Consider the following 10192-nt stretch of genomic DNA (forward strand, 5'->3'; position numbering starts at 1 on the left):
TATCGCCCTCCTTCATGTTCCTGCAGTCTCGTGAGACGAATGTGAAATTTCCTTGTAGTGACGAAGGGGTACGAGCTCTTGAGGTGGGCACGGAGACCTGTAAGCAAATATCCTCATGCAAACCAGAAGTAATGCTGACGGACGACGTGTCCGGCTCCTGTCTCCCGTTCTGAACACCGAGTTGGATTTTTCATAGTTCAGAGACAGTCTTCGCGGCCTCGCGTGCCCACATTGAGGACTTGTCGCAGCAGCTTTCCCAGCTATTAAGACAGTAGTGGCAAGACTTCCAGGCTTTGGTGCAAATTAAACAGGCAGAACGCAATTCTGATGGAGCGCATTCAAGTGCAGTGTAGGTGCCAACCTCCTAATATCGCGCACAAGGACGATACTGCCGCACCGGATCCGCTTTCATACGACAAGCTATGTCTCCGGAAATCGGAGGGGTCGGGGACAAACCAGCTTGCTCATTCATTCTCAGCTTGATCAGCGAAGGACAGCGGCAAGGCACCCGCGTAGCAGATAGATGAGCCTCAGCTTGAAGCGATCAAGCATCAGACCTCCATTCACTTAGTCACAGTTGGAGCACACGCGCAGCGCCACTGGACGCCGCTTTACCTGCTGTCCGATTACCTGCAGACAGGGCACACGGCCACCAGATACTCGTCTTCCTGCTGGTGAATCCACCTCACTATGCAAGTCCAACAGTAAATGTGTCCGCATGAAGTCGCCGTCGGGCAAACGCACTTATTCTGGCAGAATAAGCACGATGTAACAGCTGTTCCCATCTCTTCTCCTCCGTGTTCATCCCGCCGGCACCCGGCCAAACCGGGATCTTTTTGTTTTATGCGGTCTGTCGCACAACTTTCCAAGCCCGCGGCCGGATACAGACGAAGCCCCACTCCGGTGCTCTCCTGCAAGCCCCGCTGCGAGGTGACAGGGAGGTCGGGTTTCAAGTTATTTCTGTTGTCCTTGTCTGCTTGGCCCTCTCTTCGGATCCAGAGACCCCTAGCCGGTTTCTGAGCCTGAGAAGCTTTCCAAAGTTCGTGTGCCGCTACTAACTCTCGGAGAGAAGCAAGCGCTTGCAAGCCCAGCAGCAAAGAGAGCAATCTGCACGGTCCCTCTGATTGAGACGGCTGCCGCGACCGAGTAGCAAAAGAAGCGAATCGAAATCCTGTTACTCTGCAAGCAGGACCCCATGCCACGTATCAGTTATGAATGCGAACCAAGTGTGCGCGTCTCCTGTTGCTCTACGACACATAGCGGTATACGCTGGGGTGGATACATGAACTGACTGATCATCAATCCTTGTCCGTGCCTGTCTATCCAAGGCCGAGCACTTCAGACCGGTGGTTCCTAGCGGTGTGCATACAAGAGTGTCTGTAAGGACAAGAAGATTTTCTACGCGTATCACTCTTCAGGTGGCACGGACATCCCACGCATGGAATATAGTGGTTATACACAGACGGACATCTCTTTTTGCTCACGGAGGCACCATCGTCTGCTTTACGTGTGCCAGTCTTGGGGAGCCACGTACAGCAACGCGAAGAAAGGCAGATCAGTCACGGTGCAGAAGCTGCTGCGATGCTTATGGGAACGCAATACCCGTGTGTGTCCGGACGCCGGACGGTCACGCTGCAGTCCCCGAACGTTACCTGGTAGATATATGGAGGTGAGTGGCATTCCAGAAAAAAATCGCCAGGTGCACGCGCCGGGCAGCTGACAGCAGTAACCGACAAAAAGAGAGACGTATGCCGACGAGCACTCACAGCAGAGGAGGAGCGCCGCCAGTTGCATGGAGTGCCTCTCCTGATTCATACCTGTAAGCAAGGTCCCGAAGATTTTGGTGCCCGCTCCTCCGCATCGCCTGAGTAGGGCAGGGCAGTCAACGGTGACCGGTTAAGCAGACACGTTATTAATGTGCAACCAAAAGTGGGTCTGGGTGACAGCGACACAGATAAAGGAATGAAGAGGCCCGTGTCGCCAGCCTCGGTACATTTTGACGCGGGAGAAACAGTCACGCACATAGGCTACGTCCCCACCGCAAATAACTTTCTGGCTGAGCGGTGGGTCGGACTGGACAGCATTCAAGTGCTTAGATACGCACAATAGAGGAGGAAAGTCGAACTGGCTGTCGGAGCTGGGGCCCTGGGCATGCGATAAGCAGCAATTTGGCAATGCTCCTACCACATCGAAGGCAGTTGCGCGGCCGAGCAAACGCACCTGCTATGTCGACACGCCGTGCCACTCCAATAAAACCTACCGAGAGATTGCGCGGAGAAGCAGCGTAATAACTGGGATTGAAAGCGTTCGCAGAGCTGTGATCCCTAGCATTGTGCTGCCCGAAGGTAGGCGAACGTAACTCCTGGTGCGGTTGCCCGGTGACTCCTTTTTTACCTGCGGTACGATACATTGAATAAAGACAGACCCATGTTGGTCGTCCGCACTAACTTCAACGTGTGTATTCAATGCTTCAGTGTTCTTCGCCGTGCGCCCTGCCCGCCACATAGTGCTACACGAGTCCATTTACGCGGGGTCCTAGCTGCTTTTTCTTTGCAGACTATGCGACATGGACACGCTGTCTGCAGGAGATTCTCCTCTCCTTCCCGCTGGGTCCTGTACCCTCCAAAACCTGGGCTCCTTGGAGCTGTCGGCCGCACTTCTCGCTTCTCACCAAGCCCCTCTTCCTTTACTTCTTTTGGCAAAGCCTTACCAAGAGCAAGTTGCAATACTCTTCTCCTAAAGACTGACCCCTCCTGGCATAACAGCACCAGAAGTATGCCAGGGAGAGCGCGGCCTCGGTACAGATGCCATATCGACGTACTAGGTGTTCACATGCATCTGTCAGACTGAAAGCACCTTCAGTTAGGACCGCCACAATGGCGGACACCGAAGGAAACGAAAAACAGCTCCACGCCCGCCTTCCGAAGTCTCGTAGTCTTAACTGTCCTTCTCTTCCGGCCTGCTTTATCCGGTCACGGAAAAGACTGGCCAACCTTCTTACTGACAACACAGCGGGGACGAAGGACAGTCGCATTTCACTGCAGCCAACTCTGAACCACTCCGGGGCCACATGCGCGCCATTCGAAGAAGACTCGCATCCGCAGGGACTGTTACTTAAAACGCCGTCGTCCGCTGCCCCTCTCTCGACCTCGCTAGGAAAACGAGACTTCTGTTTGAGTGGCCGTTGACCGTTCTGTGAGTGCTGCGCTACCCCGCCCCTATGTCCGTGTGCGCCGCTGGACGCGCAGGCGAGCGGAGCGATGGCACCACCGCGAGGAGGCTCCGAAGGAGAATGTCCAACTGCTTCCTCAAGCCTAATCGAAGGCGCTCGTGTCTGCGACGTCGGAGAGTGGCTGCCACCGCCCAACTCCAAAGCTGGAACATCGGTCACGGCCTCATCATTACGGTGCCGAACCAAAGCAGCACCATGGGTGAGGACGGTGTGTGCCGGTCTCGCAAGCCAGAATAATTGTTCAACTAGCTGATGGAAGTAGTAGTCATCCTTCTGTGTTGCGCGGACAAGGTCCAACTGCTGCGGCTCCCTCAGATAACAAATCCAGCGCGCATGCTGGGTGTGTTGGCGCTGCTGCAGGGAAGCCGGCTGCCTCGGAGCAGCTGCCCGGAAAGGTGGTGTTTTTCTCTGGGCAGTATGAGCCGCTGTCGCCGCCATCTCCGGAAAAGACCGACACCATTTGGCGTCGAAGGCTTGTCGGTGTATTCCGCCTGTCTGCACCGTTCCCCTCTCGAGCTTGTGTCGCTGCGTATCTCAGCGAGTGCGCGTGGTTGAGCAGCGCGAAAAAATCCCAGACTCGGCAGTCCCTTGCGTGATTCCCGCAATGACGTGCTCTGTGCGGGCAACCAAAAGCGACTGCGGTCTGAAGACCTGCTGCACAACTTCTGGCACGGCACGCTCACAGACTGCTTAGGTATCCATACACACGCTGGACTGCAGGAAGGGCCGCAGTTCGATTCAAAAAGTGACAAGAAGAGTAAAGCGTCACTGTGTCTCTATCTGACAGCAATACAGGAGCACCGCAGTGTCTGGGCAAGGCCACTACCAAATGGTGTCTGTGTCTACACCGAGGCCTGAACGCCGCTTGGGCGGGGCGAGCGGCGCAGAGGAGAATGACAGGGCCCCGAACTGGTCTGTGGGTCAAGAAACGGCCGTGGAGCTCAGTAAGCCACCGCTCGCGGCAACTGGGACGGTGATGGCCAAGTCCGCGGGACAGAAAAAATGAGACCCAGGAGGGGCCACTCCTGTTGAAAACGGGGCAAGTCCTTTCCAACACCAACGACCGCAGAAAGGCCACCCAATACCTAGGTAAGACAATCTCGAGACATTCAGCTGGCTCTTGCTCGAAAAAAATCTTCCCGTCCTTCCCGCTTCTCTGGTCAGGTACAATGTTTTTGGCCGGTTACACGCTGTACCGCACGGAGCCAAAGCGGAGCCCGTGCCATTTGGGCAGGGGAGTCCATGCAAAAGAGTTTCTGCGGACCGTCTGCCTCGAAGTCCACAACTGTAACGCCTGTGATACCCCTCTGCAGAGACCGGTTTTATACCGGGCCTGGTACCGGTCTATGACTTCTGCGCTGTCAACACCGTCCCAACGCATGCCTGTCCCAAGTTGACCTGCGAGTCGTGTTTAGTAGGCCCCCGGCCGCCCAATTTCTCTTCACGTTGTCGTTCCCTGCATAGCTGAGAGATCCTTGCGCGCTGGGAGGAGCCCTGTGGCAGGGTGTGCCCGCGACACACTCCGCGAGTCGGGAAGGGCCGGTAGCACTGCCGGCCTTGTTGCTGACGCTGAGCTGCGGAGGTTATTATCTCAAGCCACAATCCGTCTCTCATTTTCAGTTGGGTGGGCGCACAGCGGAACAGTGCCCCGGTTACACACGGGAACTCATCGGGGCCTACCACCAGGGGCCGCCTTATCTCTAGCTTACCCTGTCTGGAAACGCTGCTCAGAACGAACGAAACAGTGCCTGTGAGCAAGACTAGGTTCAGACACAGTTCCGAAACAGTTGCCTTCATGAACAGCTTCCAGTACAGTCGGTTACAAGGAGCGTACGTGTGCACCGCGTTGTGCACGGGTCAAGCGGGGGAGACGGAGACTGTTACATGAGGGAGTACACCACCAGATCCAGCGAAGCCGCGCTCGAGTGCGGGAAGCTTCCGGGAACACTGTTCGCATGCGCGAGCGGAGGCAGCGGAGAAGCTGTTGGCATGCAAGTTTTGCCAAGAAAACTGCGAGGAATTGAGATTCCATAGGGTACGGAAGTACAGGGCCCCCGTGTATATTCCTCGGATGCGTCGATGGCTTCAGAAGAGGTGCCCCGTTTTTGTGCTGATCCCCGGTCTGGAGCACTGCATTATGTACAAAGGTGGCTTTGTACAGAGACATTCAAACGAGTTTGCAGTGGTTCTGCAGACTGGCAATCGTGAAGATGTGTAGCAGAGCATACCCGATCAAGAACGGCTACATCGGTGCTTTCCCCGGTGATTTCTGGTTCTCTCAGGGCACGTCGTTGTCAAGGAATTTCACTACTCGGGTCCTGTCTCTAGCGCGCTGGAAACGGGAGGTCTCTTGAGTTAGCAATGTGGCCCGTGTTCGTGGACTGCGGCTCTGGGTATGGGACGAGGCTCGCTGTCTGGAATGGTGCACTGCGCAGAAGCGAGCAGATGCCGTGTTCGCCTGTTGATAAATAGGACAGCGTGTCAGTCAGTTCCACAGGTTCTCAGCGCCTGTGTTGGGGGCGTTGCAGGTTTCTTGGTGACGTGCTTGTCTGCCGCTTGGCTGCTCACTTTTTCGTGTCCTTTCTAAGCTGGCTAGCTTTCTGTACTTGCTGTGCCAGATGCGGCAGGCGGGTTGACAGTTTTCGGCCGTTAACTGGGGAGTTTTGTCAATAATTCATTTTCTTGGTCGCGCGGTTGTGGCAGCCTCAGACCCGGCTTTGGGCCGATGACCCGAGAGCGCGGAACCAGAATTAGTCGTTTTTGAGCATCGTGGCAAGTGCGGTCTCTCGTCTGCGTCTGGACTGCGGGCGACCGAAAGCTGGACTTTGGGCGCTGGTTCTTTCTTCTCGGCCCGTGACAACGTCTCTTTGTGCCTGAACTCCCAGCCTACATTAAAAATCTCGTTTTTCTCTTGAAGTCAGCGTGAAGGCCTCACCGTCCGACATCGCTTCTGTCCTGTTCTCGTTCTGCCGTGATGCGCTCGCGTATTTGTTCTAAGAGAATTCACAAACCCAGGGGTGTCTGGGTTGCATTCAGCTTCGTGCATAAGCTGGATGAATTCCCTAGTCTGGCTTAACTGTCTCACACGCTATGCGGCTTTTTGTGATTCACAGCAGATTATCCTTTGTCGTCCTGAAGCAGTTGACCAGTCATGCGCCGGCGCTTAACTGTCGGAGTGTGCTTGGCGAAGCGGAGGCGCTTCGTATAGCAGGCGCGGTTTGTCTGCTTTGTGTCAGTACGTCCCACACTGGCGCAAAGCGCCCCTCGCTGCCGCCGGCACATGGGTACGTTGACGGCCGGCAGTAACTGAGACTGTCATTTGTCCGGGTTTCTTTATCTTCCCGCGCTGTTTCTTTCGTATGTCTGTCTGCGGACATGGATTTTCAGCAGGTGCTTGTGTCGAGCGCTGTCAGCGGATTGCTGGTAGGCTCCCTGTGCACCCCGTTTGACGTTGTCAAGAATTATTGGCAGTTCAACCCAGCCTGCGCCTCGAACCGGGCAGATCTTTCGGCGTGGAGCGTGGTCCGATTGCTTTATAGGCAACAGGGTTTGTCGGGTTTCTGGCGGGGCCTTGTACCTGCTTACGGAACAATCATCCCTGCGAACGTGACTTTTTTCATCGCATACGAGCGCCGTTCCCCGGACGAAGCCCCTGCATGGGCGGGCATCAAAGCAAGGGCTGCTGCGGTCCTCGTGACAGCTCCCATGGAACTGGCCAGAACCACTATGCAAGCATCTTTGGGTTACCCGGAGGACAGGGCAACGCTGCGTCAAGTACTCAGTCAAGCGGTTAAGCTCGGAGGGATATTCAGCCTGTGGAAGGGGGTGCTGCCTACCCTCATTCGCGATCTGCCTTTCTCAGCTATCTACTGGCAGTCGACGGAGTACATGAAAGCACTGAACGAGCGATTCATCGGAGGAACGGAGTTGCGAAGCAAGCGCCTGAGGGGGGGGTGGTCTCAGCCGGCGAGAAGTAACCTGTATGGCGGGACTGCGGACGAAGAGAGGAAAGCGGTCAGCAGTGGGCGGATATTGCCGAACAGAGCGGAAAACGCTTCTGTGTCTGTTGCCGCGGGCCCGTCTGCCTTCCGTCCTTTTGATTCTTCCTCATCTGCGGTCTCCATGTCACCGGCGAAGGCTGCGGCAGACTCATTCGTCTCGTCTTCCCTGTACCAGTCGTTCATCTTTCCGTTTTTTTCTGGCGCTCTCGCCTCAGCAGTCGCATGTATTGTGACACACCCGTTCGACGTAATAAAAACAAATATTCAGGCCGGTTCACATCAAATCGATCCTGAGTTAAGACGCATGGGTTATCTTCAGCTCTTGTCTCGTGGAGTCGTAGACATCAGTAGGAGCATTTATGGCCAGCAGGGGCTCAAGGGTTTCTCCGTGGGCTTAACGCCAAGGCTGCTCAAGATTGTTCCTTCGTGTGCAGTGCTGCTGGCATCTTACGAGGTGACAAAATATCTTTGCGGACAATCACTGCTCGACAGCATGTGACCAAGGCGACCTCCGGAGCTACGCTCGAAACCCACTGTTCACTTCAAAGACTCTCTTTCCTAGGAAGGTCAAGCTCGAATCGCAAGTAGCGCACAATGGACGGAAGTGCTTCAATGAAACCTGTAAAAGTGACCGCCGTTTGGCGTTTTGGCGGCTGGCGCGTCAAGTTTAGACGTGCTGGGTGTGGCCGCAGCAGAGGACATCGCTACTTGTTCTCGCAGTCTTGCTGTCCCCTTTGTAATTGTTTCCCTGTTATTCTCCGTTCTCTTCAGGGTGCTCCGTTTCAACCTAAGGCGCATGGAGCTACCATTCCGTTAAGTCCGGACACCTGAAGTCCTGCTAGGTCTCACCTGCAGTCAAGAATCCGAGGCAGCTCGGGGAGCCGCATTTGCGGCCGCGCATAAGCTACAGACGGCGATTCGCTTTTCCACATGCCGGGTCGACCCGTAGTGTGCGTGCAGATCTGTGCTGTAGTGAGCACCGGGCTAGTTGCAGGCATGCTATCTTGTGCCCTAGGACGTACGAGCTACGCGGATCTCCCGCCCGAGTGGCTACGTCAGTCATGGTGTGCACGCTCCGGGTCTGTCATGCTCCAAATGTAGTAAGAGCTCAGCACTCAGTTGGTATCTTCTTAGCTTGCGGACGCTGTACTCTGCGGCTCGGGGTGAGCGATATAGGGTTGTTTGTTTCATATTCAGCCCTGCAGTTGGCCGGCCTTCACTAGCCAGAGCCCCTCTGACAGACTGTGTGGAACCTGCAGTCAGGAATACCTAGTTGCTTTCACCATTCTGAAAGCTGCTGTCTAGACTGAAAGCTGAAATGTAGCGAAACTCCCTTGAACTCCGGAGGGGGGACAGTGCCTTTTCTCGCTGTTGGTACTGAACTGTCCTTCGATCCCAGTGCCCGCTCAGTGTCAGCGGAGAGACTTCCCACCTCGTTAACCGAACTATGCTGGCAGACGCGTATCCTTTGTTTCAAGTTGTTGCAGTAGCCGAAGCAGACCGAGGCGGTTAACTTCTCTGTCAACACACACAACTGGGGGGNNGGGGGGGGGGGTGTTGGAAACCCACGGATTATGTAACGGCCCGCTGTGTCCGGCACTGTGAGAGCGGTTCTTACAGTGCGTTTGGGCTATCAGAAACCTCAGCTAGCTACAAGTCGGCCACACGCACAGCTGCAAAACTGTAACTCGTACACACGGTGAGAACGCGTCACTGCGTCCCCGCCGTGAAGGGGCCCGAGCGCGCCAGCGCGTGCTGTGTCAGGGGGTTGTAAACCCATGAACCAGAGTGCTGCAGTTCTCTCTTGTCTGGCCGAGCTGCAGGCCAGCGCCTTCTACTGCAAGCAATTCCTCGTGCCCCCCAGCACCCTCTCGGAGGGCTCGAACCTACTCGGCTCTTCAGTTTAAGCTGAATTGTAGTGGATCGGGACGAACCCAGCTTTCCTTAAACTGCTCGGCGGGTGTGACCTTGTGCATCCCCCGTGCGCTTGCCGTCTCCTGGGTCAATTGCCTCTGCTCGGACTGTGCGACCAGCAGAACTCTTTCGAAAAGGTGTGAATCGTAGCCCGTAGATAGCAAGAATACGTGCAGGGCCCGTGTACGACAGCGTTTGTACTCCTCGCAAGCACGATAATAACATCTGGCACAGAATTCAGCTGGGGAAGACTAGTTAAGTACCTGAGAGGAAACAAGACAAGACCGCCCTACTTCTTCTGCAGCCTTTGCTGCGCTTGCGCTACCCTTTCCTCAGCCACTCAAAGGTGTTACAGTCACCGGACGACTGGTGGTTGGGCAACGCTCCAGGGAATTCTTCAGGTGCCTGTGCACACACTAGAGAGAAACGGCACGCATGTGTGGCTTCTGGACAACACGATTGGAGGCGAAAGCTTTCGTGGGAGCGTAAGGTACCCATGTTGCTACGCCACAAGGGGTAGCAGCAGGGTCGCTGCACCAGTAGTCCCGTCCGTCTGTCGGTAGGGCGGAGCGGACTCTCACTCTGCACGGAGAAGTCCCCAACGAACCAGCACATCCTGATTCCCTGTCGGAGGATAAAGGCGGCGTAGATAACAAGAAAAGTATAAGCGTGTGTTGGTTACTCGACGGACTACCCGTAGAGTCATAATCACAGTCACCGAGCGGAACAAGACAGGTAACGACACCAGTGGGGTTGCAAGACGACTCTGCAGACGGAGCTGGAACGATGCAGAGTGACGTGTGCGGATTCTCTGCACAGTGATGATTGCGGGGAAGGTAAAGACCTTTGCTGTGAAATATCTCCAGTAGTACAGCTGCGTCTTCATATCCCGTCGAGGGCAGTGAGACCAGTTCAAACAAGTCTTGGCGAAACGGCCTGTAGTCCAGTCAACCGGCACACTCATGGGTTCTGGAGAGTGACGAGTACCAGTAGAGCGAACTGTAGTGCCCGCTGCACAACAACGGGCGCCACTAGATACTGAGGG

General features: G+C 55.4%; 2 protein-coding genes across 2 annotated transcripts in view; one reads left to right on the forward strand and one right to left on the reverse strand.

The window, feature by feature from the left end:
* Nucleotides 1–5040, reverse strand: part of CSUI_011074 (zinc c3hc4 type (ring finger) domain-containing protein) — a 5722-nt gene extending 682 nt beyond the window's left edge. Inside the window, exons 1-6 of the mRNA XM_068071175.1 lie at nucleotides 2711–5040; nucleotides 2261–2394; nucleotides 1818–1864; nucleotides 1653–1716; nucleotides 631–1179; nucleotides 1–97 (exon numbers count right to left, since the gene is read on the reverse strand). The exon at nucleotides 1–97 is cut by the window's left edge and continues 682 nt beyond it. Coding sequence (XP_067916848.1) covers nucleotides 13–97; nucleotides 631–1179; nucleotides 1653–1716; nucleotides 1818–1864; nucleotides 2261–2394; nucleotides 2711–3670 — 1839 coding nt within the window. The 5' untranslated portion in view covers nucleotides 3671–5040 and the 3' untranslated portion in view covers nucleotides 1–12. The remainder of the gene's footprint in view (nucleotides 98–630; nucleotides 1180–1652; nucleotides 1717–1817; nucleotides 1865–2260; nucleotides 2395–2710) is intronic.
* Nucleotides 5041–6607: 1567 nt separating this feature from the next.
* CSUI_011075 (mitochondrial carrier superfamily protein) lies at nucleotides 6608–7732 on the forward strand (the record flags this gene model as incomplete). The annotated part of the gene is made up of 2 exons (XM_068071176.1): nucleotides 6608–7311; nucleotides 7357–7732. 2 exons carry the CDS (start codon nucleotides 6608–6610, stop codon nucleotides 7730–7732), a joined length of 1080 nt encoding a protein of 359 aa, XP_067916849.1.
* Nucleotides 7733–10192: the final 2460 nt, after the last annotated feature.

The sequence above is a fragment of the Cystoisospora suis genome (genome assembly GCF_002600585.1).
Source record: "Cystoisospora suis strain Wien I chromosome Unknown contig_9543, whole genome shotgun sequence".
Taxonomy (NCBI): domain Eukaryota; phylum Apicomplexa; class Conoidasida; order Eucoccidiorida; family Sarcocystidae; genus Cystoisospora; species Cystoisospora suis.